This window comes from Coturnix japonica, chromosome 14, assembly GCF_001577835.2.
Source record: "Coturnix japonica isolate 7356 chromosome 14, Coturnix japonica 2.1, whole genome shotgun sequence".
NCBI lineage: Eukaryota > Metazoa > Chordata > Aves > Galliformes > Phasianidae > Coturnix > Coturnix japonica.
This window is the reverse complement of record NC_029529.1, coordinates 10,520,732-10,548,163: the sequence shown is the minus strand read 5'-3', so window position 1 is coordinate 10,548,163 and position 27,432 is coordinate 10,520,732. Positions and strand designations below refer to the sequence as shown.

The 27,432-nt window shown below is 42.6% G+C and overlaps 1 protein-coding gene and 1 long non-coding RNA gene across 5 annotated transcripts in view; one reads left to right on the top strand and one right to left on the bottom strand.

Moving 5' to 3' along the window:
* GSG1L (GSG1 like) overlaps positions 1-27,432 on the bottom strand; it is a 58,149-nt gene that overhangs the window by 848 nt on the left and 29,869 nt on the right. For 3 of the 4 annotated variants that reach the window (XM_032447559.1, XM_015877312.2, XM_015877310.2), the window contains 4 exons: positions 18,076-18,228; positions 15,726-15,837; positions 12,092-12,259; positions 668-1,270 (listed from right to left, as the gene is read on the bottom strand). In XM_032447559.1, coding sequence (XP_032303450.1) covers positions 668-1,270; positions 12,092-12,259; positions 15,726-15,837; positions 18,076-18,228 — 1,036 coding nt within the window. Of the gene's footprint in view, positions 498-667; positions 1,271-12,091; positions 12,260-15,725; positions 15,838-18,075; positions 18,229-27,432 lie in introns of all 4 variants that reach the window. The other variant, XM_032447560.1, reaches the window with a different exon arrangement.
* On the top strand, positions 15,789-26,985 carry LOC107320940. The gene is made up of 7 exons (XR_004308958.1): positions 15,789-16,158; positions 16,811-16,892; positions 17,203-17,277; positions 18,058-18,285; positions 18,758-18,864; positions 22,309-24,761; positions 26,789-26,985. It is a non-coding gene; the product is annotated as an uncharacterized LOC107320940 (long non-coding RNA).

The window sequence follows — 27,432 nt, the reverse complement described above, 5'->3', positions numbered from 1 at the left end:
GAGAAGTGGTGGACACGGTGTGCAACTGGATGGCTCAGTGGGGTGAAATCAGTCTGACTTGTATGGGGCCAGAGTATGGAACCTGAGGTTTGGGATGGGAGGCACCTGCTATGTCACTGAGTGCCATCTCCAGCCCTTGTTTCTCAGACTTTCTAAGAGCAATGTATTTTCTATGCTACTGCAGGGGCTGCCCAAAGAGATGGGGGAGTCACCATCCCTGGAGGTGTTCCAGTAATGTTGGGATGTGGTCATTGAGCATGGTAGGATGGGCTGGGGTTGGATTTGGTGAGCTGAGAAATCTTTTCCTACCTTAATGTTTCTATGGCTCAGCTGTAATGATGCCACCATCACTGAGCTGTATCATGATGGTTTTGCTTCCTAGGTGGCTGTGAGTAATGTGGGGAGAGATGGTTTCTCCTTTGAAAGGAAATGAGGCCATGTTTAAAATGCTCTGTGCAAAGAGCTGAGGGTGACAATCTTCATTCATGTCCAGCCAGCTAAATAAATGAATGGAAAATATGGTCTTTTCACAGGATATAGTAGAAGGGGGTATAGGGTAATTACAGGAAAACAGGAAAACAAACACTGGAAACATGTAAATATAAAATATATTTAAATTGTTTGATAATCATTTGAGGACTTAAACATATGTAGTCTGGATACGTACCTTTCATGATCAGGATCTTCCAGATGTGATTGAAACCCCTTTCCTATAGTTCTTAATCCAGTTTTAGAAGAGCCAGGAGATTGGGAACCGTCTTCAGGAGTCGTTGTTGGAGGCCTTGTGCTTTTCCTGGTTGGGGTCAATGTGTAATCTGATGTTGAAGCTTCCAAGCTGTGTGCTATTTGAGGACAGAGGGCATAGAAGGAAGCAGCATTGGTCCCTGGACTGGCTGGAGAGGAGTCCGAGTATTGCTGAGGCTTGGCTGAGCTGGGTGTTAGACTGAGCCTGGGGCTGGCTGGGCAAGATGCTGGAGGAGTCCTTGTACTGAGCTGGCTGGAACATGATATTGCTAAGCTTTTCTTTCTTTGCTCAAATGGTTGAGGGCTTGGTGATTCTCCTGGGGCCAACCTAGAGATGGAAACAATGTCCAGCTGGGCTTGATCCTGAACCGTGGAGATCTGGCAAGTTGGTTCTGATGAAAGTGAAGAGCTGCTTGATATGTTGCTAGAGGAGCTTGACATAGCAAATGGGGGTATTTTCTGAGCATTATGGTCACTCCTGTTCCTCTGTGTGCTAGTGACATTCAGAGCTGGGTGTTGTGAAGCCCTGAGGAAAGACAAAAAACACACTTTTTCATCTGGACAGGGCTAATAGCTTCGAGCAATTTCAGTTCTGTTTTAAGGCAGTCTTAGATCTATTTCCCATAGCCAGATTTTCCCATAGCCTGATTTGCTTCTCATCTCAGTATAAAACCCTTTGTTTCTGATAACCAAGAGTTTTGTGAGTGTTTAAGAATAAGGCACGTAAATTCAGGACCAGTTCCTCCTGGTGCCAGCTAAGCTATCGTCAGCTATCATCAGAGTAATCACTGGCACATCAGTGTTCTCAGGTGCTTTTGAAGAGGTCTGAATTTTTCTACACTGCTCCACTTGTTTTTTGAGGGGGTTGAGAAAGACACCTCTGAAGATCTCCCAACATCGGAGTTAATACTTTCATGCTTTATTCAGCTCTAAAGGGATCTACAGCTGAAATATGATATACACAGCAACTGTGACAATGCTGTGAGTTCAAAGGATAATTCCAGTCATTTTACAGAATAGACTCCAGGACAGGTTTTTCAAATGTGTTGACTCATGGCTTTGATTCAGGTCACTGACTCTTTACTTTCTTCACTACGAAACCCAGTGATCAGAAAATACGTGTAAGAAACTTATTCTGAAAATAGCAGAAGTTGTTTTAAGCTGACTGAGATACGTGCTGCAGCTTCCTTTGTTGTGTATTTGTCCTCAAATATGGCGTAAAACTGTCTGAACATGGAATGAACAGCAACCTTTGCCTACACATTATGAGAAATACAACATGCACTGTAGTTGAAATGCTGTTTGGGCACCTATATGGCCCGAAATACTTCATCTCATCTTTAGCAGTGTTGGATGGGGCTGGTTGGACTTTATGGGTCCCTTCCAACTTGGGATATTCTTTGATTTTTATCTTTGTTCTTTTTTTCTTCTGCTTTTTGTTCTTTTTTCTTTTAAGTCCTGCATTAACTGCAGGTGGTGGCCCATTTATGGGAAGATAATATTTAAGCAGAAAACAAGTTTTGCAACTAATATCATGGGTATTTCTACAAGAAGCTATAGCTCCTTTTGCTGGAGCACTGCAGGAAAGAGCAAGTATTATAAACTATCCCTTATTTTTATAAACTATCCCTTATTTTTACTTTGATATCCTTCAACTTCTCCTGGCCACAGTGCTGAACAGGGGACTGAATTTGCATTTATCATCGTGCTGATCACGGAAACAGTATTACGGCCTGGGAAGAAATCTGAAGCTTGTTGTAGCAAAATGTCAGTCTGAATTTTGGCAGAGGCAAATGAGGACAGAACTGAGAGCTCTAACTTGGGAGCTTCCTAGTGGACATGGGTTTGTCTAAAGACAGGAGTGAAATTCCCTTTGCTTTCAGCACAGCAAGCCCAAATCATAGATCTGTAACCATAGTGCTTTATCAGAGGGGATTTTTTTTTTCATGTAGTGAATCACTATGAACTGAATAAATTACAGGAACAATTGCAGGACTCGGAGCTGAAATCAATGCTGACATGAAATAGGAGGGTGATTGCAGCTGTCATGTGCCTCCACAAGGATAATCCTTGACTCAACTTTGAGCAACATTTCAAACGCATCAAGCCCTTGTTGTCTGCCTTTTCCCAGCCCTGTGCTGCTCAGCATATCAAGCATGTTCCCTGTTGTTAAAGTGACCTTGCCTGCCGTCTGTGCCTTGCCCTCTCCAGCTGAGCTTGTGCAATGTACTTCTTGCAGCACTGAATTCGGAGATGTACTAAAGTTTCCTGTGAACCCAGCACTGTCTTCCTTCTGTGGCTCTCGCAACTAAGGAAAAGCAACAGATTCTAGTGAATCGTTTCTATCATATTTTCAATGTAGAGTTCTGGTGGCCTTATTTGAGTAGGAAAGAAATGACAATTTGCTGTATGGTGAAGCTGGTTGTGCAAAGCTTACGGCAAATAGCTGGGGTGGGAGGATGGTGGAAGAGCTGTGGGGTGGACCCTGGGACCATGCCTGCAGCGTGGTGGTAGGAGAACAAACAGCTTGTTTTTCAAGGCTTTCTATCAGTCAAGTGACCCTCTTAAAATGCCCACACTGACAAAACAGTAACAGGATTGTGTGTGTGTGTGTATATATATATATATATATACATATATATATATATATATGTATTGTTTTTAAATGCCAATTTCATTTTGAACAGGCTTTCAGTTTTCTACAAGCAAAGGTGCTGTTCTGGATCCTGTGTTAATCTGCCTCGAATAACAACCAAGGCTTTCAATCACAAGCAGTGAGCAGTAAAATGGAAAATATCCTCCCTCCTGCTAAGCTTTTCTGAGCTACCTGACTCCTCTCCAGCTCTGCCAGCGTACAGACCCCTCCTTGTCCTCCATGTCCATCTTTCCTGCCTCTTCCTATTCCATGTCCTACCTCTGCTCTCTGTACCTCACCTACCTTCCCTGCAGACCCCGAGCAGCAGGCTTGTTTGTTTTAATGCCCAGTGGTTTGGGGGAAGGCTGAAGGAGAGAGTGGAAGTAGAGTGAGCACAGAGATGTCAGAAGTCGGGTATAGGTGATGCCTGGAGTGTAATAACAGTGAGCATTTTTTGGTGCAAACAACAAAATATTCTGATGTGAAACTATCTTTTTTGTATAGCTACTGTGCATCTGACAGTGAAAGTTGAGACTTGGAAGGTCAAAACAGACAACTGAGAGTGTATAGACGTTTGCAGTAGGAAGAGTAAGCTTGTTATGAACAAGATATGACTGGGGATGCTTAGATGAGTAAGTGCCAGCACTGAATGTTTGCAGAGGAAGCAGATCTGGGAGAGGATACCAGCTTACATATGAACTCCCCAACACTTCCTAACCCAGCTCTGGAAAAGTTAAACCCTGTTAAAGGAAAGCTATAGTGTTGTGCTGGACATTATGTGGTTTAATATGTAGTTCTCAAGACTGACTATTGCACTACGCTGATCAAGGCTTCTCTGAGCTTCTGAGAAATAAACAGCTGATGGCCACTTTTCCAAAGTTCTAGCCCCACCAGCAGGGCAGCCTCAGCTCCTGCCACAGCCTGGGCTGCTAGAAGCACTTTGTGCTACTGCACAGCTCGTGGGCTCCTCTTAGCACTTAATATTCTCTTCTGAAGTCTCCTGTCCAGTGGCTGTTTGCCTTCTGCTGCTGCTCAGCCTTGTCCTTTCAATGTTTTATGTATATGCTCTAGTGTTTTGCTCTACAATGGCACTCAGTAAAAGCCCTTATCTCTCAAGAAGGACCAGATGTTCTATTTTGTCATCCTGTAAGGACAGAAGAAAGAATGGGATCTGAGAATGTGTGAATGTTCTTAACATGCTATTTGGTCCAAATAAGTACAGCCTTGGAGCACTTCTAAGTGAGGCCAGCTGGCAAGGGAATACCAAGGGAACAGCAGGAAATAACTCCTGGTTCTACCCCTTTCTGTTCTACTGGGGCAGGACAACCTTTGTGTGAAGGTTGTGACACTGGAGATGTTGTCTCATTGCTGCCTGTCTGTCTATCAATGGAAATTATGATGCTTGCTTATCTCAAGGAGGTTGCAAGCCTCATCACTGATGCCTTTGCTGCAGTGTTGCATGGTACTTCTTATGCATCTAATATAATGAGCTTGACTGGATATCTGCAACTCATTAGTAACCAGAAGGATGCACTTTGGGGAGGAAAAAAGAAAAAGCATTGCTGCTAATCAAAGGAAGGAGCGAATCTGAAGATTATCCTGAAATATCACTCAGAAACAGGGAACTGGGATGTTCTGTGTGAATACTTGAGGGTAAGGTAGAAGGAGGAAAGAAAGGGAACTTTTAGTGGCTTGGGAATGATGTTGGATCTACTCCTATATTAGCAGAGTGTGATGACTGACAGAAAACAAAAGAGTTTCTGACTGGATTTCACATCTATCAACCTTTCTATCTGGGTTTTGCTCTGTTCTGTGTCTCTTTTAACTGAAATGCTGTAATGATCTTTACAAATAAGAGCACAGCGTTGTCTGGTTAGCTGGTTATTTTTCTTTTAGCATTGTGTATAATGCTGCCTTTCAAGTATTAAGCAATAGCAGCAGCAGTAAATGTAATTTTTCATGTTTGCTTTGAGTAGTAATTGGCTGTAGTTCAGGACACTGGCATGATCACATTGAGTGAAGCACAACAGATGATTGGGGTGCCTGACATCTCACATGCATTTTGCTTTTAGAGAGCTGTCAGTACACCTACTGAGGTAGCTGTGTGTCCTGTAATAGAAGCACTGGGGCAGGACTGGGCATAGAACCAGTTGGTTCTATTCCCTTTGGAACACCTGATGAGATAAAGGCTTGTTATTTGTTCTTTATAAAAATCAAAGTGGAAAACAAAACCAACCCATCTTTGGACAATCTTCTTAATGAAATAAGCATGTTTGAGCACTACTTGGTAGCTTGGTAGGTAGGTAATTTTCTTAAGAAATATGACTCATTAATTTCATGCCAATGGACTTTTTCAGTCCAGAAATGAAGGATGTGGGTCTGCGTACAGGGAGGTCTACAACTGTCATGATATCTTAAGGAGCAAGAGTTAGCAACTGTGCTGATGGCAAAACAAGCTTGAGAGAGCGCCTGTATGGGGAACACCCGGGGAGCTGTTCCAGCAGGTCTGATACAAAGCAGCACCATCAATTAACGAGGGTTGTGAACACCTAGCTTCTGTATGTGGGTGAGATGTGCATCTCAGGAGCAGCAAAATGCCACGAGGTTTCCAATTTTTATTGGTGCAGAGTTAATCTTAGAGCTCTGCTAAGCAAGTCACTTTCCCAACACTCCCTTCTGCTGTATGAAGAATCACTTGCTTTCTTTGTAAGGAAATTGATGGAGACACAGCACATCTTTCCTTGGGGGGTAAAGGCAAAATATAATATTCAGAGGAGGACAGAAATCATCCACCAATATTGCTCCCTGCATTGAACCACTGATTCCTGGAGCTTAAGGTAAGATGCTGGATAAAAGCATAACAATCTTTGGAATAAAGATTAATAGAAGTGCAAAAGGAAAAAGAAATAGGCATTTATTATACTAGTGTTATTGTCTATCAAAGCTGCTTTCAATCACTTTTATATTCAATAGCATGCATCATCATGAATTTGTGATAAATATAGATGAAAAAGGATAGTGATAATGAAAGCTATACAGGTGTAAATTATAGCATATTTTTAAACTGCTATGAAATCACAGCTTCTTGAGACAGCATAAAATTACAGGGTATAGATACATCTTAAACTGAATCCTTGGGGATTTTGTTCTGTTCACATATTAGTTGATTATCGTTTGGGCAGCACTGTCTGGTGAAGTTACGAACCTCTGTTTACAGAGCCTTCCTACTCCAAACCTTGTTCTTAACCCCAAGAAACCAGATGTGGGGACAGTACAAGCCATTGTGCATTGGGTGTATCCAGAGCCATGGTCACTTACTATTTGGGGAGCAGCTATGGAGGCACTGTAACCTCAGGTCCCCAGCCTCAGCCCTCTCCTCCTCAGTCCTGGAAAAGAGAATATAGAAGTAGCACCTTTAACAGAAACAAAAGCTGCTCCCAAATGTACAGAAGTGGAAGGATTAGAAGGGTCAAAATAAATAAGGGGGCAACATACCTGGGCTCCCCCATCTATAGCCAGCCAGGCCCACTATGGAGATTGTAATGGTCTCAGGAAGGACTCAGTTTCATTGGCTTTGCACCTTTCTGGGGAAAGCTTATGTAAAGAGGCCATGGGGAATAGAAACGAGGGGCTCAGGGCTGCTTCTGTGCCATTCTTTTACTTTTTGGATGCACCTAAGGGTCAGGGGCTAACAGCATTGTGTGTGTGTGTTGGAAGTGGATAGGTTGCTAGTGCTACACCATTTAAATGCTAGTGTGGGTAATTTTCCAGAGGGAACAGCTCTGCAGGTAAACCTTTCTGTGCTTCAGAATGAAGTGCAGTGTAAATCTAAGGCAGAGCGTTACACTTATCCTTGTGTGCTAATCAAAGGTGAATAGCTAGATTTGAAATTCTTACTGATGTTCATAGGAAAAGATACTGACAGTGTAAGAGGGAGGTGCTGTAGGTCAGTAGCTTAAAACTTGCTGACATATGTAGGCGGCCCAGTTAGAAATCAGAGCAGGAGATGAGCATATCTTTGGACAGCGTTTTTATGCGAGTACAATGAAGTCAGAGAAAGAAAGGTCTGATTAAAGTGCATGAAAGAAATGAACAAAAAGGAAAAAATAGCACCTATAAATGACTGGACGAGTTCTGATTCTCAGAGTGAGGAGCAGTTCCGATTTATTACTTCTGCAGTAGCAGTTTTGGTTCTGACATCTGTTTCAAACTACTCCTAGTATTCCAGAACTGCATTTTCTAGCCCTGCAGAGATGAAATTTCTGCACTGGAGTCAGTGTCTGTTTGTGCTCAGCTCAAGTTAGAATGTCACCAGCAGCATCTGTCTGAAGTTTCATTGGTTTTGCAGATCAGAATAAGGGCTCAGATAGCAAGAAAAATACTGTGAGACCAGCTCAGTGCCACAAACGGTGTTGATGGACAGCTGCAAGTTGGCACATACAGTGCTATGAATGAATTAAATGTGGAAGGCTGAACCTTCCAGGTTTACTTGATAAATTTGTATGTTGGTTCTGGTCACTAGTGAGTGAAATTTACAGTGCTTCACAGGAGCAGAAGGTTGGGTGTCTGACTGGGGCCCTTTTGCCACTCCATGAAGAACCCACTTGAATCCCCTATCCTTCACCCTAAGTTCCAGTTCTCCCCTACTCTCACCTAAAAGCATCTGTTGTTCCCTTGCCTCTGATCTTCCTCCATTGGAGCTTTAAAGATCTGCGTTGTGTTGATCATAGCTGAAGTGGATCAGGTGTCAGGGCCACGAGCCACATGTTGATGTGTCTTATCCCGTGTGTACATGCTTCTTGAGTTAGGGGCTCTCAAGGGAACATCGCAGCTCTTTCATCTCATGTGTTGCTGGTGATTCTTATGGTGGTGTTTAAGGGAGTCCTTTTGAGAAGGTGATGCAGTTACATGTGGTAAAAATCAAATGCAATACAGTGATGCTGTGATTGACAAAGTGCTGTTTTGTTGTCAGTTAGCTTTTGTAATACAGATTTCATATCTGGGAGCAGGGGCCTATAAACATACGTTCCAACAAATCATCATGGAATTACAACATTGGGTTGGAAGGGACCCCAAGATTAAATGGGGATAACTCTTGTTTTGTTCCTGTCTCCCAAATGATGAATTGTAGCTGTGGAGACTAAAGTTAAAGTCTTAACTTTAATGGAAAAATAATTTACTCTTAGCAAACTGCCCATTGCACTGAGTCAGTTCAATGTGGGGGCTAACTGTGTGTGTACGGTGGGTGCTGAATATGAACTGAGGCAGAGAAACATGTGAGGAAGAGGGGAATGATATGCACAAATGGAAGGGAGAAGGGCTGGAGGGCTTTATTTATAAGGTTCGAAAAGGAACATGGAGATGCAGGAGTAGGAGGGAAGGAAAAATATGCCTGGATATATGCCCAGGAAGGAAGGGAGAATCTAAGTTAATTTCTATTTATGCAAAGGAAGATCAAAGCTAAAGGAAGTCACGTCCTTGCTGGAGCCGCTGGCACTTCCCTGGTGACATAAAGAATCCAGAAACACTGTGCTGCTAATTGGTGCTGCAGCACTGCTGCATTCACAGTACACCTTGGTCACAGTGCAGGCGCTGACTGACAGTGCTCTAGCATTTAGATAACAAACAAATGCCTGTATTGCTGCCCAGCTCTAGATCTCTGGGATGATTCCATGGTAATGCCGTCTCTGGACTTCTTGTTACGTATTCAGATACAACAGTTGTAATGCAAAAAAAAAAAAACAACCAAACAAACATCGTAATCATGAAGCACATTAGTTGACAGGAAATATGAGCTCAAGTATCAACAACTTGCTAATTAAAAACATTGCAAGAATGCTGTAATTACCAGTACAGGAATGTAAGGCATCAGCAGCTGAGATGGGTTTGTGGAGGGGTCTGTGAGGTGATGCTGCAGTATTAATGGGGATGTGGCAGAGATGTTCATTCTGCATGAGAGGTGACAGCTAAACTGAGGGCTGTGTGCGTGGTCTGGGCGTGTATGTCTCCCTACCATGGATGGGAGGAGGATGGATGCCATGCAAATGTGTGTGTTTGGCAATATTATGAAAAGAAGCAGCTTCATTTCAGGGTGTCCATTGAAGGACCTTTAATTGTCTGCTGCAGCATGTGGTGTGTGATTTCACATTTGAAACATGCCATGCTGTGTGTGCCACACATGAGTGGAGGATGAGCGACAAGTGAATTGTTCGCACAGACTCAAAATGAGCAAGGAAGATGGAAGAAGTGAGCTAAATATACTGTCCTGCAATAGAGCAAGTGGTAGAGACAAGAGCATGAAATTCAGGGCATCCCTGACCAGTACACAGAGCAACCACAAGGAACAGACTGCTCCTATATTTGTTGCCTAGTACAGAGCTTGTTTTGAGTGCCAGTATATAAAAGGAGAGTTAACAAATGTGTGGATTTATACAGGCTAAGGAAGCACCTCTCTTTTCTTGTCTGTGTGTCCTATTAGCTGCATAGGTAAAATGAAACCTCGCTTCAAAGAGAAGTGAAACAAACCTATGGTGCTGCATTCAGCTCACTGCCACTGTGGACCAAGACCTGTTCATCTGATGTGTTGGTGTGAATGCAGGAAGAATCAAAGTCCAACCACACAATGCAGGTGTGGGATGAAAAGGGTTACAGTCCTCTGTGCAATTCATATCTTTTGTTGCTGTTCCAGAAATGGCAGTGGTGATACTTTATCAAGTTTCCTCAGCATCTCTCAATACAACAAAACACGCTCTGTTGTTCATGATCCTGCTGGTTTCACACCTCAAGTTCTCCCTTCAGTTATTCTGCTGACCGTTTTCCCCTCGCTTGGTGTTCCCCTAAGGCACATGGTGACCACTTCCCCTTCCCTGAGTGTATCATTCCATGCAAAGAGTTTTTAAAAGTTAATTGCCTGACCTCTGAATGCAAAATTAAGGAAGTCATGGTTGGTTGGGTCGTTTCTTCTAAGATTGTTTGAAAGGCAGAGTGAGAACATAGAATTTGACAGAGGAACAATTGTATCGGCACAGACTATTTAAGGCTGACTAGCCAAAGCAATGGTATAAGCAGCAAAGTCTCTCATTCTTCCTGCTTAGGAGAATTCCTGGATTTGCTACTGAGATGTCTGATCCTACCAGCTTTCCTGTCTCCTAAAAGCTTCCCAGCCATGTTCTTCCACTTCTGAGAAGCTGCTGCTTTGGTCAGAAGAAGAACAAATGTGTGCTTTGCCCAAATTACTTCTATGTGTTGCTTCCAGCAACAGGTTTTTGGTGAGGATTCTCTGAACTTAGCAGCTCCTTGTTCCATGAAGTTCCCCTAACGAGCCTCTCACACCTTCCTGTTGTCTGAGGTCAGACATGCCCTAGTCATGAACCCCCAGTGGCCTTCAGAGGGATCCTACAGTCTGAGTTCTTATCTATGCTTTTTACTGAATAATTATTCTATAGGTAATAAACAGTTATGTGACGTATGTCAGCACCCTCCACAGTGGTTGATCTGCTTCCAGCAAGTGGAATTGCTTTAGTGGCTCATGTGGGCTGTATTCTCAGGCACAACCCCACCAGAGATGAGCACGAGGTGTGACTGACTGCACTGATAGAAGCAAGATAAGCAAGCTGGGTAATGGTGAACCAGGGCACAGGGCTTGGCTGGCAGCAGACTGACCAGAGTGTTCTTTGGGAAGGAGAATGTATGTCACAGATGGTTGTGATGAGCAAGCAGTGAGGTGAAGGTTGCTGCTGATAGGTGTGTATATGTGTATGGGGAAAGATTTTGTGTATACAGAACAACAGGGGAAGTGGAAGACATGATTAGTGTGTCATGGACCAAACATGGAATCGCATAGGAAGCCAAAGAGTGCATGAGAGGCCAGTCATGTATGTGAAGGGGAAGAGCAGTGCATATGTGGAAATGCCTGTGAGAAGTGTTGCTGCTAGCTCTCCTCATGTCACACTGGTCAAGAAAAGAGCTGAATATGGAACTTAGATCTCTGTGGTCAGAGCCAGTTGGCTTTGAAGAGCCACCCAGGTCTGTAGGTGTGTGCAGTGTGTACCGATGGGCTCAGTGTGCAGAGACAGCAGTGTGGGGTGGGCAGTACATAGGGGCAGGCTGTGCTCAGAGACAGAGCAAAGGAGCATTTGTGGGCTTTCAGAGCCCAGCCAAGATCTGGAGTGAATCCAGGACCCTGGCAGCAGCGTGGGTGGAAATGCGGGTGTTTCTGCAGAGGAACATAGCACTGCAATGTGACAGATGCACGATCTTGTGAGGAGGAGTTCAGGATGAGTTGTAGCATGTGAGTATGGAAGATGGCAACTCCAGTGGTGACTAGAATATATCTCAGCAGCTATTAGGGATTTTAAGACCCATTACATGCTCTGAGAAAGGACAGCAGTAACATTTGCTATACCCTCCCAACCCCCCCACCCAAGTTTCACCTTTTTCAGTGTAGGAATATCTGGTATAGCTTTGTATGAATTTCTGTTAGTCAGATGCATATTGTAAGGACTGGTCAGTCTTGTGTCTTAATGAGTAGAGGGGACCAGGCAGGCACTGGGACATCACAAAACTTAAGAAAACCAGACCATGTAGGATCTTTTGACTCTTTAACACGCATCTTCACCAAGTATCTCCGAGACTTTGCCCACGTGCCTGGATTTTCTGAGACTAGCAAAATCCATGAAAGCCTCCACTGACCGAGAGACTGTCTGCACTGACCTTTCTCTGAAGTACTTGATGGCTTCCTGGTCTAGGAAGTTCTGTTCTTCTCGAAAGCCCTGCTCAAAGATTTTGCGCTTGTGTCTGAACTCAATGACAGTCTTAGTGTAAGAGTTCAAGGTAGTAACGGAGGCCGCCATGCAGCAGGTGAAAGAACCCCACGCCAGACTGTGGAGAGAGAAACCAGCAGACAGCTGGGTTAAGACAGTAGCTCACGTTATATTTCTGAAGCCAAGAGACACACATACACAGGATGTGACCAGGCAGGTAAGTCAGCAGTGACAAACCCGTGCTCCTCATCTTACCTCCAGAGACCTCTGGCACGTTCTTGGGCATGTGGGCTAAGCTAAGGGCTGGGCACAGCTTCAATCCCATGGGGAACCGTATGGAAGAGTGCTAATCTTAACACTCCGGGCACTCTGACAGAAGCCCAGCATGTCTTGATTTCCCTTTGTGGTGTTTCAGATCCTAGCAGGAGAGTGCTAAATGCAGTATGGAATTCCTGGAAGGAGCTGTACAGAAAACTGTAATACCTCAGAGAGCATCCTTGGGAGACTGACTGCCAACACAACTTCATGGGTGGTTTCTAATCCATTTTACGTTCACCAGATTAATCTCTTTATGTTTTTTTTTTCTGTTTCAGGGTCACTTCTAGTATTCCTGGCTTACATCCAGTCTCTGGAAGCCCAGCCAGAGTGGGAGACAGCACTTCCATTTTGTGGAGAGCCCCAACCTGAGGGCCATGACCCAAGCATGCAGATGGTGCTAGCCAGCCTCAGGCAGCCCATGCTGTGCATATGCAAGTGATAACCAGGAGCATGGGGAGACAGCAGGAGAAGGAAGTGGAAATAAAGTGACTGTGGCAGTGCCAGGCTGGAGCAGCAACCTTAGCATGGGGCTCCCAGCATGAAGAACTCCTTTTGTTTGCAGAAATTATCTGTGTTCAGACTCCCCTGGACCTCGCTTTCAGCCCATCAGCTCCAGGTATGTGTTGTTCACACTGACTTCTTAACTAACTTAATCATCTGTCAGCTACACACTTAAGATGAAAGAAAGGAGCAGGTTTTCTATAACCAATTTTAACACTGTTATAAATTATGCAGGATAGGAAAAACATAGCACAATAGCATTACCTCATAAATAAACATTATAAACAGAGCCCTCAGCATGAACTGTTTTCCCATTCTGCAAATATTCTGCAGACAAGGAAACAGTTCTTTGTTGAAAATTAAGCAAAGAACGCTTATTCATGGACTGAAAAAATGGTTCAAGTAAACAGAAATGGCTCGTTTCAGTGACTTCAAAATTCAGTGCATAACAACAGTCCTTTAGGGACTCCTGTGGCAATGAAGTGTGTAGAGGCAGCCTTTTCCTTGGGATTTTTGAACCTGTCTGCCAGATGCAACCAAATGAGAAGGAAGTGCAGAGAACCCCAGGGGGATGAAGCTCTGTTAGGTTTCCTGTGGTTGGGTCAAGAAGTGGGAAGGAAACTTGTGCTGTGTGTGTCCAGGCACAGGGAAGCCTTGCAAGTGGCTTCATACAGCTGGTGGAGAAGCACTGACATCCCCAAACATTTCCAGCTGGTCTCCTAATTGATATCAAGGAAGAAGCCAGCTGAAACCACACGCTTCACTGTGCCTGCTTAGTGCCTGGTGAATAATATATGGAGACATTGTTTTCTTGAAGGCTTGTGATAATTTCTAATTATTAACTCACAAATACTGAAGAGTTCAGGGGAGGAAATGCAGAACGAAGACTGTGACCTCACGTTTGGCGTTCAGCAAATCATCATCATAAGGCAATTTGGACTGATATATTTCAGCCTCTATGGTGGATGCTGGTTAAATTTAATTTTTAAGTGTAAAGAGCGCTGAGATGCATCCTACCTTACTGGAGACCTCTTTAGCAGCAGTGCTTCCAAGCCAGCCGTGGATCAAGCGTGGTGTGACTGCATCTGCACTGCCTCTGGTGGCTCAGCTTAGGGCTGTGCTTGGCTTGTGGCTCAAACTGCTCCCACTTATGCATTTGTTTTCTTTCTGGAGGGGCCAAGCTTGGACGTCCATTGATCCTCTGGCCTGCTGAAATTCACTGCCTGGAGGGACCCCCTGCTCCGCTCCTGACTTGTGCCAGGCTTTGCCAAAGGCTTGGGAAAATGGGGTAAAGTAACATGGACCAAAGGCTGCACTGCGAACCCTGTGACACCTGAGCAGATCACAAGCAACTACTCCTCATTTTGGGAGGTGTGATTATCATTCCCATTTGATAGAGTGGGAATAGAGTTATGGGAAAAATAGTTTTCCCATCGTTATATGGAAAATGAATGACAGCCTGGATCTCCATTGGTGCCCTTTGGCTCTTAGCCATGGCGCTGATCCCTGGCACTCCTTCCAGTGCTGTTGCATTTCTCTGTGCTCTAGCAGGTGGTCTAGCAGGATGCCATACAGGGCCCAGGAGCCTCTGATGGCACGGCGTCTCTTGTCTTGCATGAAATGAAAGAGAATAATCTAATGACTGATTTGTCATGCAAGACGTCTAGCAACACTGTGAATTTTTAGTTTCATGGTAAATCATGAAATAGATGACTGAAACCAGATAGCAGGCATTACTATTTAATTATATTAATAAATATACAATTATTATTATTACGTATGTTATAAACACCTATAAATACAATGATGAGCTTATAAAATCGTATGCAATTATGAGTATTTACCATTAGTACAGATAATAAGGTGGTCTTTTAAAATAATGTTGCTTATATTTAATGATATGTTACTAAAATGTTGATAACTCCTCTCATAAAGCCTAGTCTAGTGAGGAGAGAAGGAGAGACTAATAACTCCCTGCAGTGCTGTGCATAAGATGTATTTGTATTCATTTATTGGTGCTTGCAAAGATCGTCGTCTGAGCTTTGAGATGGAATTAAACTGATGCAATATATTGAGAAATGAAAGAAAAGCTGAAGTATTTTCCCCATTAGCTGCACAAAGAGGCTGATGCTTCTGGAGGGATGTGGATGTTGTTTGCAGTGTTTGTCTTTTTATTCTCCACGTTCTCCTTTTCTTATCAAGCTTCTTAGAAATTTGCAGATGATGGAATGCAGTTGGTATCTCTTGACCAAGCCATTTGTATGTACATATATAACAATACTTCTCCTAAATGTCTGTTGCCCCAAGCCTCCCCTTGACTCAAAGGGAATGACCGTGGTGCCAGGAGCACTATGCATTCCTCTGCAGCTGTGTTAAAAACTGCACTGTATGTTTCAACGGAGACATTAATTATAAACAACAACAACAAAAAAAACCCTCTAAAACTCTTTGGAATGCCATAGTAATTATGTACCTAAATTGAACTTTAATGAGAGTGCTCAATCTGCGTTGGTAATTGTGGCTGCTGTTTATTTAGAAATGCTATGTACCTGCTGATATGCACAGCTGCTGCTGCACAGTTACTGATAACTGTCCTCTAACACTTCGGTGATAGCATGGCTATGGTGGAGTTTTGCTCGCAGTGTTTTGGCAGCTGGAAATTCGCACGCATGTTCCCAGCAATTGGAGATGATACGTACAATCTCCCAACAGACTGATGGAGCAAGTCAGAAATGAAAAGATATTAAGAGGGTGGTGACACTTACCAGAAGGACCATCCGTAGTCCCATGAATGTGGCCTCCAGTCTTCTGGTCCCAGATTAACTGTGGCTTGGAAGACTTGACTGTACATCATGTGTGCCACCATCCCCAAGAGACCTGAGAAGATGAGAGCAGAACAGCTGAAATGGTTTTTTTTTTACAGCTCCAGCTACTGCTGGAAGTGCTCTGAAAGCTCCACTGCAGGCTTTGCTGCGTTTTCATGCCTCCTGTTGTACTGTGGAGGTGTGTGCAGAGGAAAGGTGTGACTGAGAACTCGCTATTTTACATCATACTGAATCCTCAATTAAGAGAAATGTTAAAGAAAGAAAACTGCTGAAGAAAATATGGCACAATCAGCATCACCACCAACCTCACTGCTGCACAACAAGGGTATGCCACCTACAAGGCATCTCACAGCCCGACTCAGACAGGCCTCAGGTAAGAGAACAGGATGAGATGCTTTTGTAGGCAGTGCTGGGGTGGATGCGTCGGTTCCAAACAGAACTATGTTTTAGCTGAATAATTGATAGATATGTAAATTTGTGCACATATAAAGCACTTGGATGTTGCACAAGAAAGTTAACGGCATTCTTAGTAACGTGTGGTGAGACGATCGCAGGAATGCTTCTGATGATACTTGCTTTATGGCATAACTGTATTTTGCTGAGATAAGAGTAAGGCAGGATTGTCAGTTTTCCTATAGATGTTACAAAGCACACCGTGCTGCAACACCAGTTCCAGATGCTTTGAAATATGGATGTTCTGCCCCAACAGGGTGCATTACACTTTGCTCTATAACTGAAATCACCTCTTGTCTCTGACCATCCATGTTTTTTTCATTCTTGCCTTTCCCCCAGGTGGCATATCCCAATTTTCTCTCCCCTAGACCCAAATTTTGACTCTTTTTAAACTCCTTCTTACTTCCAGAATTGAAAGCACTTCATTAGTCTCACACATGTGGATGATGTAGGGCAATTCTGGGGGAGGAAGCCAGGGGAATGATGTGTTTCTGTTGCAGGACCTTCAGCAAGATAACATTCATATTTGCTACAAACTGCTGCACAGGCTGAACGGAGATATTTTATTACAGGAAACTGGAGGGAATTGCTCAGCTGCTTGATGTCAGTGTGACACACCGGGTAGTCAGGAGGAGGAAAGAGCAGATCCCACAGGTAGAACTGAGAATTCAGCAGGGTGGGAGGCTGCTGCACACCTTCCTTGTCTCTGGCTACATTTAATTTCCAGAATTCACTGGGAGTTTGTTATACTTAAGTAAATGTTTTTTTTTCCTCCAGTATGGTTATGACATTGATGTTAAATTTTGTGCTTTGCTGTTCCTATTACTTCTGCCGGTAGCTTTTCAGCCTTGATAAAATATTACAGACTACCCTGAGGCATGTCATTGTCAGTCAGAGTCATCAGGAGGCTTGACACAGCCAGGACTAACTTCGGCAAGGCTGTTCTGTTTTTTCTTTCCTACAGAATTTAGATGGATGTTTCAGCAATGTTCAGCCCGTTTGCTGAGTGGGAGGCCAAGATGACAGTCCATTGACTCAGGTGAGTAGGAGGTCGTGAACAAGGACTGCTGGAACACAGGGATGAAATTGAAGCTGGCACTTATTACTTATTACTTCTTCTGCCTAATGGGAAGAGGGTTGGGAGCGACATCTGAACCAGAAAATCATGCTTTGGTAGTTTTTAGCAGGCTTTTTTTTTTGTCCTCTCAGATTCACTTCTGATCAAAGCTTTATATCACTAACTGTATTTCAGTTTGAGGCAGTCCCTGAAGATTGACACTCTTTCACATTCCTTAAGTTCGTACACTGAGAGGCTCCAAGTACAGACAGGGCATGAAAACAGTCTGAACCAATTGTTCTGAAGGATATACATGTCCCAAACTTACTCTTGGGATTTCTCCTAAGTGTGATTACTGGAATCCTTTTCATTTTTAGTTTTGCTAAAGAACAAGATAAACACCCTTCTTAGGTTTGGAGTGTCAAGACTTCATATGCTCTTAGGATTGACATGGGGGGAAAAAAAAAGAGTTTTCAACACAATGGATTCCTCATTTCCTATTGCATTATCAAAGTGATGTTGCTGAAAATGGAGGCTGAGGCTCTGGAAGTGGCTGGGCAGAGTATGGAAGAGGCTAATTACTGCATTGCCATTGTAAAATCATGACTGTGCTTTTTATTTTTTACTTCTCCCTGGTCAGAGCCTCCCAATTTGCAGTGAAAATATGATCTTTCAATGGGGACAAAAGAGTCTTGTAGCCCCTAGTTTTTATCCCTTCAAAGTTTTAGCATTTGGATTTGTCCTGTTTCTTATGGCAACAAGGGAAAGGAACACTCATACCTGAAAGCACAGTGAAGACAGCAGCAAAGGCATTTAACTTGAGCCCATCTATTACACTGCTTGAATGAAAGAGCTCGAGGCACATAAGGCTGAATCCGACGACTAACAGCATGATGTATAACACCTCAGATACTACTGACAACCACAGGACACCTGCAATGTACAAGAGGAGCAACTGGTCACTTGCTAAATACTTCCATGAGATCAAAGGTAATAAAAACTATTAGGAAAATCAGGAAAAGCAGTAATTGGATATTCAAAAAGCTTAAATTTAGTTAACAATCACCAAAACTCTGAGAAATAGTAAAAGGTGATGAATGAGGATCTGAAGAACAGAAGGGAGATAAAAATATCAGATTAAAAACAAGCTGTTGCGTAGGATCCTGGCTTGGCTAGAGAACCTCTTTAGGTGTAACTAGAGTATCTTGACTCCTGTGACCCAAAGCGTAGGATATAGAGTCTATTTCCCCCCAACTACATCATGACTTAAATAAGCAGAATCTAGCATGCGTGGTGGTGATGGCACACATAATTTAAGAGTATGGTTGGTGGGAGATGTCCAGTCTTGGATACCTCTCTTTGGCAAGGCTGTTCAAAGAAAATGTCCTGTCCAGGTTTTAAAATACATATTACAGGCTTGTCTTGGGCTTTATTCTTAGAAATTCCCTTTCACACATGTTAGTGTCTTGCAGAATGATTGTACTGCTGTGAGTTTTTGGAGATCCACTCATCTATCTGCCTGCTGGGATGAATATGAAAGCTGTCAGAATACTGGAAGGGTGGAGCCAGGTATGTGCAATGTATTTATTTGAAGACCTGCAGGTAATAATCATAATAATTGTGTAGCCTTCTGTGTTCTCAGCCCTTAGGTACAACCCTGCAGATGAAGGGAAGAGTTGATGTGCCCCATTTTGAACCTTGTTTTGTAGCTCCTTGGGGTTGTCCACAGATAGATGGTTCTGGCTGCATTTTGGTAGTGGCCATGTGAGGCTGATGCAGTTTTTTTAGGTGTTACACTTGGAAGTTTCAGCACAAAGCCTCTGGCAGGATCTGCTGAGTCTTTAAAAGGCAGCAAGCCATGGGGTAAATTCGAGAGGATGGTAACGGATGATAATAGTAAGTCCCTGCCAGATTCCCAATTGCTGTTTCAGCATTAAGGACCTACTAGAATTCTTCTGTACATTTGCTAGTGTAACTGCTAGTGAATCCACCTGGAAACAAAGAGCGGTGATGGAAAATTTCAGCCTCAGCAATTGAAACATGGAAAATTAAGCATTTGAAGACAATGGTGAATATTAGAAAAATGCTAGTTGTAACCATAGAGACTACTAAAGAATGCACTTCTATTTATACATTTTCTCCTCACTGTAAGAACATGTATGGTAATAATCCTAAGTCTCACTTTTATCAAATATTTGAGTAAGTTATCAGTGACCAGGATGATCCCAGCTCACATTTTGTCTGAGAAACTGCATCTGATTCATATGTGTGATTAGTTGTCACCATATCTGATCTTTTGAGCTCTTAAGCAGTGCTACAGAGATAGTGTAATAAATTAAAAGGTTTGTTTACAGCTGGCTTTGTGTAGTATTGCATCTATCAACAGCAAACAGCTGTTTCTTTCATGTCTATTAGTCAATTTGGTATCAAGGCAACTGGCAACACTTCTCTGAAAAGAAATAGGAGAGAGAGAGAGATAGAGAGCCAAGGTATTGTTCTGAGATACAGCAGGATTAAGGAGAGATTTTACCTCATTTTCTTAAAACCATAAGTTTCTGTAACAGGGAAATGGTGAAATGCTTCCAGTTGGAATGGATCAGATTATGTAAACCTAATTGTAACCTGAGGCAGCAGAAAGCCCTGACTAATTAGTTCAAATTCATAAATTCCTCCACCAAACCTTGATAGAATAACACAGAGCACGTCTGCCCCAATGTTTGTTTATTCCCCTTTTTAACTTCTGGGGATACCCACTGCAGGTACATACAGACCAGGGTAGTGCTGTAGCAGTGACTGCAGTTCAAGGCTGAGGTATGGCTCTGTCCTCTACTTTACTGGATGTGTCATCTGTCCCCTTGTTTCAACCCTTCTTCTTGCAAGATTTCTTTTTTTTCTTCCACATGTGACCCCTACCCTCACCCTGCACAGACTCAGGTCTCTTGAATAGTCATATGCCTGCATTTGCTCTTATTATCTTCAGCATCTTTCCAGGACATTAAAAGTAAATCTCCTTGTGCTGCATAGAACAGTGCCAAGAACAGCATCTCCCAGCACCACTGTAATATTAGTGCTTACTAGTATTGGTAACATGGATGTTTCTAAGAAAACTGCTTCAATCTGCCTCCCATATCACTGTATCATTATAACAATCTCTGGCTCACTTCCAAATTAAACGCAGATTTGAGATTGGGTGTTCTGGGAATTGAAGAGGCTTCAATACTAAGTCCTGATGCTGAACATTGTTTGATGTAAGCTTATAAAGTAATCATGATTCATTTCCTGAGCAGATGAAAAAGTTATTTTCACCTGAGAGCCAGACCCAGATTTATTTGGTAAATAAAACATGCCACCCATTGTCTGTTTTGTTCAGAGTTATATACAACCAGAAATACTAACTTCACCTTCAAAGTTCTGGTGATTCTTTCAGCTCTGTCTCTCTCCAGCCTGATTGCTATTGCTTCCTCCCCAGCTTCCAGTGCAAGGCTTATCAACCTCAACACCCTGTTCCAAATGATGAACTGCAGTTGTCATTCATTCACCTTTCAGCCTGTAAATTTTATTCTGCCCAAAGAAACCAAGAGCTTGGAGGTTTTCTAAGCTTCCAGAATGTCTACCAGTAGCACAGGCAATTCATTCATTAATATTTGTACATCATTGCTATGCTTCAACCTCATGCTATTAAATAAGCCATCTGAAGCAGCTTACAAGGAGTAGGAGAGAAAGTCAAGCTTCAATGGAAATATCAAGAAGTCATCTGAGCCAATTGCTTTAAGAAGATAGGGAAGCCAATGTGGTTATACTGACCATCTCAGGATTCCTACATTTTGGCTTCTGGAGTTTACTTCAAGTATGTAAACTGCATGTAAGCTACCCATTGCCCACCTAGGAAAAGGCATTTGAAACTGGGTGCTGTGGACACAAATGTAATGAGTTTGAGAAATGATGGGAAACTACAGAGAAACACAGTTTGTCTCTATAGAAGGGCCCAGCACACAGGGGCATGGCATTTAGCACAGCACTAACAGCCACAGAGGCATAAAAGGGAGCTGAAATTCTGCTCAGGTTAGTGTGGTACTGCACAGCACTGTATGTTGGTGACCGTGATGCACTGAAAGGATTCATTAGGAATCTCCTATCTGTATGGCCTTCACCTGAGTGTTTGTATTCTATCTCTCAACATTTGGTCTTTGTGCTGTGTATGCTTTCAGTTTGCTTCTTCACCAAACTAGCTGTTATGTGACAACGGAGCGTTGCCATGAGCTCATGTACAGAGCTTAGTGAAGACGTGTGTGTTAAGCCAAGGACTTTCCTTGTAAAAGTGGAAAGGTGCAGCATTAGTCAGGCAGTGTGTCATCCCTGCTCACCTTGCAGTGCTGTGAGACCTCCTAGCAAAGAATGGTTTTCTACTTTAAAACAAAATTAAAGCAAAACTGTTTTCCTTTCACTCCCATACGTGCATTCTCACAAGCAAAATGTATTCAGACAGTTTTTCCAGGATTCCCTGAAATGATATCGGGTGAGAGGGATGTTGCCTGTCAAGTCCACCTCACACCTTCTGGGCTTTTAGCAGGTTATCAGCAATGTGCTACGTTCTTGTCTCAGACAGGAGCTGACAGCAGTCTGTCTCCCTGTTATGTCTCTATTACGCATCACTATTTACTTGCTGTCCTGTGTCTCCCAGCATGGTGTCATGAGAAGCTACATGTAGATAGGAGGATTTTGATGACTTAGTAATCTCATTACCATCAACACCTGCTGTTCTGATATGCCTTATTTTGCCATTTTTTTCCCTAGGTGTCTCTACACTAACAAGCCTATTGCATCCTCAACAGTGTAGCTGGCTATGATAGAAATCTGTGTATTGTGGGTCACTTTGGCTCTTTGCTCCCATTCTATGTGTTGTGTGGGGATATTTTGCAGGTGGGATTGTTGTTGTTTAGAGATTCTTAGGATGTTAGTGCATCCCTGAGCATTGCACTACTGTTTTCTTAACAGTGTGTTGTCTTTGTGCAGGTCCTGATGAAAATCACCACTGCTGTCTCCCCACAGAACTGAATTCCACCTTTCAGATCATCCCAGAAAAGGACTCAGCCTCTGAATCAGCAGTATTGGGTGCCAAGGAAATGTATTTTCTTGCAACTGTAAACGCGGTGAACATCCTGTTCATTGTGACAAGATAATTGTTATTCACAGGAGTGCTGAAACTTGAGGAACTCGAGTACATCATAACCATCTGACAAGATCAGTCCCTTGTTCTTCTGTCAGATAGTGGAGGGCAGCATCAAATAGATTCATAGATACTAAGTGTGTATCTTCAAAGGTGGTGATTGTGTTGAGTGTAACTGCACAGTGACAACATGCTAACAAAAGGATGCTGCAGGCTGTTCTGGAATGGAAAAATGAGGCAAGCAGAATTTATTCTTGACAGTGAGATAAAGAGGCTTTACCTCAGACTGTAATGAGTCTCAAGGTTGAAAAATTCTTCATAAAACTTGAATTTATTCAAGTATGTCAACCCTGAGCACCAGGCAAGGCACTGTAAATGAACACACTATTACCTCTCAGCAAGGAGCATCCTGAATCAGAAATTTTCAATGTTGAGCTTCCTTTGAAAAAGGAATCCTGAAAAATGTCACAGAAATTGTACTTAGAACTCCAAGCATCAGACCATGTTTTGGTGAATTCCTGATTAAGCAGCTCGAAGAACAGTGTGGTCAATGACTTCTTGAAGTTTTGAGCAGGTTTAGGCTTTGCAATACCCAACTGAAGATGAAACTGCAGTAACTGCTTCTGTCTTTGTAGGGTGTTCTGGTGGTTTGCATCTGGCTTTTTTCATTTGGAGAAAGAAAAACTAAGGGCTGTTCAGAGTACTCTGAATACAAATCAAAGCATCGAGTACTCTTTGTTCAAACCCTGTGCAATTTCCTGTCCTAAAAAACAGGCAACAGTTGTGACTGCTCCTTTTGTATGAGAGAGAGCTCTGGTTAAACTGACCTCAAGAAAGTGAAGAAGTTATTGTTCTGCACTTTGGTGCTTTTTCCTTACAGGATGCAAAGATGATTCCTGCCTGTCTTGATTTAGTAAAGCCATTCCCAGACTTGTTTGCAATTGGAGCTGAAATAGCCAGAGTTTAGTGCTGTCTGAATGAGACTGTGCTGATAAAGAAGCCTTTGCCTCTGTTTATAGAACCATGAAGTTGCATAATTTCATCTACTGCTCTGCTTTTGAGAATAAAACCAGTTCTAAAGAGTATAAAAAACACATCTATGCCTTCTCTCACATGCATATACAACCATGCTCAGTGTGTGTGATAATATGCTTGCTGGAAACTCAGAACGTTGATTTGTGATGCCAGCTCCTTGTGCCAACAGTTTCCGATGCCAGATTGTAAGGCCTGTCTCTGGATGAAATAACGATATTGAAATCCCATCCTGGCCTGTTTCTCCAGGTGGTCAGGTCATGAAATTGACTGTCAAAGATCCAATATTAGTGCTTGTTCTCAAGGCAACACTGAAGAGGCGGCTGACAGAGGAATTGCTGTTAAGAGTTCAAAGCATTTTTAATCCATAAACATGAGCTGTTTGCTCGTAAAGAATCTCTTCTGGGAAAATCTCACTGCTATTCCTGAAGGAGGCTGCTGAGTCATGTTAACTGTGTTATACGTGGTGCAGGCAGTAATTGTGTGCATGGAGATATCGTATATTTTGGCTGGTGGCTTGGAAATGTGTGCTACCTGCCACACTGGTGGCACTGCTTCCTGAATGCCCGCTATTCCACAAGTGATGCGCATGGAGCTGTGGACCAGAGTCTGTATTGATTCCTGTGGGCCTTTTCCAACAGAAACACAGCTTCCTTATTGTAGTAAACTATATTCAGGACATTGCAGTGGGATTTTAGCCTCTTTGGAAACAGCTCCTGCCTCTGCCTTGAACTGAAGGTGGAGTGTGGTTACTGCTCACCAGCTGTTGTAATGGTAGAGCTGCTCTCCTGGTTGATGGATTCAAGGATCTGACCAAAGTGGCCTCATTTGAGCTGCGACAGTGTGCCACGCTGTCCCTGTGCAAGTCATAATACTGAGCCAGTGTGAGGACAGCTAAAGAAATCTTAAAAAGCTTTATACTTACTAGGTTCCTTGTAATTCAGTGCTAAACATCTGCTCTGACAGTCAAAAAGAATTCTTCTGAGCTATGATGTGACATCATCTCAAATCACTCCTCTGTCAACTCAAACTTGATCTGTCTGGAAGTTTCTGATACAAGCAGTATGTTTTTGACATCACACTGCATATGACAAAAAGACTCTATGTGATAGAAACAGACACTGAGCAAAGTGTCTGCCACACTGTGGAAATCTAGTTATTTCTTTAACATTATTTTCTTTAATATTCAGTTCCAGAACTAGTAGCGCGATGCTGCTAGTGCGCTGACAGCCCCTTCAACCTTCATAGAATAGATCCTGCTTTTCTGGTGAGTGCTACATAGATTTAATGGATGCGTGGTTTTCTTGCTCTTCTGATTTTTAAGGTTTTAAGTGATATTTTCTCTGCATTTCTGGTCCTTTCTCTCTTGTTTCATCTGCTCTGGGTTTTGTTCTCCCTGTGTTTCTATGCACTCTGTCATAGCTCTGCTTTTCCAGACTCAATTTCTATGTTGGAACTGACACCTGAATCTCACATTAATTACTCTGCTTCACATTCATTGCAAGAGAAAAGAGAGGAAAAATATACAAACAGGTACAGATTGTGACATGTTGTATGTCTTGTTTGGGAAAAGCGTTAATGTAATCTTAAATTGGTCGTGTAAATCTCGTGCTTTCTCTTCCATTTGCTTTCTGATGGTTTGAGTCATTTGCTCACGTCTGCTGCTTCAAGACTGGAATTAAAAGCCAGAAATGTTGGAATGATCGATAAAAATTGGTGGAAGGAATAAACCTTGAGCATGCTGTTGTGGCTGGCATAGGGACTCAGCTCTGAGCAGTCAGTCCATCTGTTGGTTAATGCAGTCCCATAATATCAGACCATCTGCCTGCTTCTCATGTGCTGCGGTGTAGAAAAAGTGGAAGGAGAGAGACAGACCACAAAACTAAGTAAAACTCCCCTCCGAAGCAAATAAAGCTTCATAATCCTAAGAGCCATTGGAGGTATCTGAAACTATCTGCTCTTGTAAAACAACTAAGGCAGTCAAAAAAGCTCCAAGAGAAGAGACTGCATTCTCAGAACATGAAAGACCATTTGACAAATGTAATCGCTGGGATCTGTGTAGCTGATAGAAGAAATGCCAGCTGTTTTGTCTAGCTGTGGTTCTTCGTGGGTTTCTCTGTTTTGAAAGGCGAGGTTTTGCTGTGAGCTAAACAAAAAGATTCTCTTTGGCATGCTGATGTGGTTTCTGTATCTTTTTGTGGCTTTGACTTTACATTTAATCCTGTACGTGACATTGAACTGACTGTGGAATGTCTTGATTCTATATTCTTTTTCCTACCGTTTGTTCTCAGTTGAGTAACATAATGTGAAAGATCATGAAAAATACTCTAAATCAGGATTGTCCCGTAAGCATTGATGAGTGTATTTTGGCCAAATGTTCCCTCTGTAGAGCTGCAGTTCAGGCCTGGTCGTGTACTTCTCAGTACTGGGCTGAGGGATGAATTATGTTCAGACCTTGCAGCTAGCATTCCCCACAGCCAAGAAGCAATATTCTCCAGTCCTTTTGCATTATCAGCATGAAAAGCAAGCTTACTGCTTCCTGATGCAAATGGAGCTGGAATTCTGCTCTTAAGCATGGTTTCATCTTTGTGTATTTGCTCGGCTTTTAAATATAACTAATGATTCATAACAGATGTGTACAAAAACCCAACCAAACAAAAAACCCCACTGATAAAAGATAGATAACAGGGTAAGTAACATTTTTTTTCCTCCTCTGTGTTTAACTCTCTTAATATGAGTGCTCAGGTACTGGTTTGCATGAGTGCATACATATATACACTCTGTTACAGTTCTATTAAAACCAACGTAAGCCAAAAGTGAAATATATCAGAAGACAACAGGAACTGTTTGGAAATGTGTACAATTCCTGAAGGGGAACCAGTCATTTCTTTTCACTGCATAGAGGTCTCTGGGCATTTGAAGCCCTTATAGAAAAGCTGACCTCTTTTTTGTCAGTGACACAGTACATCACCAAAAAATTGTGGTGGTTTTTTATTATATCCTGGCTGTTCTGAATATCATTTATCTGTTTTCCAGCCTGAAATTTGCTTTGTGTTGTCCATCCTGTGCAAAAGAGCATTCCTTATCTTGGAGTATAGCTGTCATTCTCCTCTCTGTTTCTTTAAATGTTATTATATCCTTTTTTGAGCTGGGGGTGGCAAGGGAGGGATGCGAAGAGCACACAGAGTGCTGTGGGTGGTACATCATGAATACATGTGGTGTTAGGGAGATCTTTTTTGTTTTGTTCTTTATTTCCTACAGGGATCCTAATGTTTCTTTTCATCTTTTCTTAAGCTCTGTAGAGCAGTGAATTGATGTTTTCATACAAGTGTCTGTCACCAGCCCAAGAACTCTATCCTGAGTGGTTAAAGCTAATTCAGAACCCATCACTGTATATGTAAAGGTAGGATTATTTGCATTTATCAACATAGAATATTATCTGTCGATCTCTTTCTCAGTAATTGCAATCTCATTTTCCTGCAATTCCTTTTTTTTTTCCCCAGTGCCACGAACAGCCCATTATCAGCAATAAGCTGCTTGTCCATTTTCTCAAGCAGTTTTGTCTGTGTGGGAGAGCAGTGGCTCCTGTGTCATTGCCCATGGAGAGGTTTTAGCTGATCCATTGGTTTCTTTTCATCAGCTCTTGGTTTTATTACATCCTCTCCTTCCCAAGGCTTTATTTTATTTCACTTGCTGCTTTAGCAAGGATGGTAAATGTGTGTTTATTAGTCACAGATGTGAAGCATCTCCTGGTAACACTTTGAACTAAGCTCTCTGCTCAGGAAAAAAGCAAAGAGTTACAAGTTTCTCAACTCATTTCTCCGTGTTCATTAAGTTTCTTCAAATTTTAGTCTGTGCATCATATCTAGAGGGATGTTTTCTCAGCCTGTGTGCAGAGTTTTGAAGTTTTCCCCTGATATTTTCTTGCTTGTCCTCAT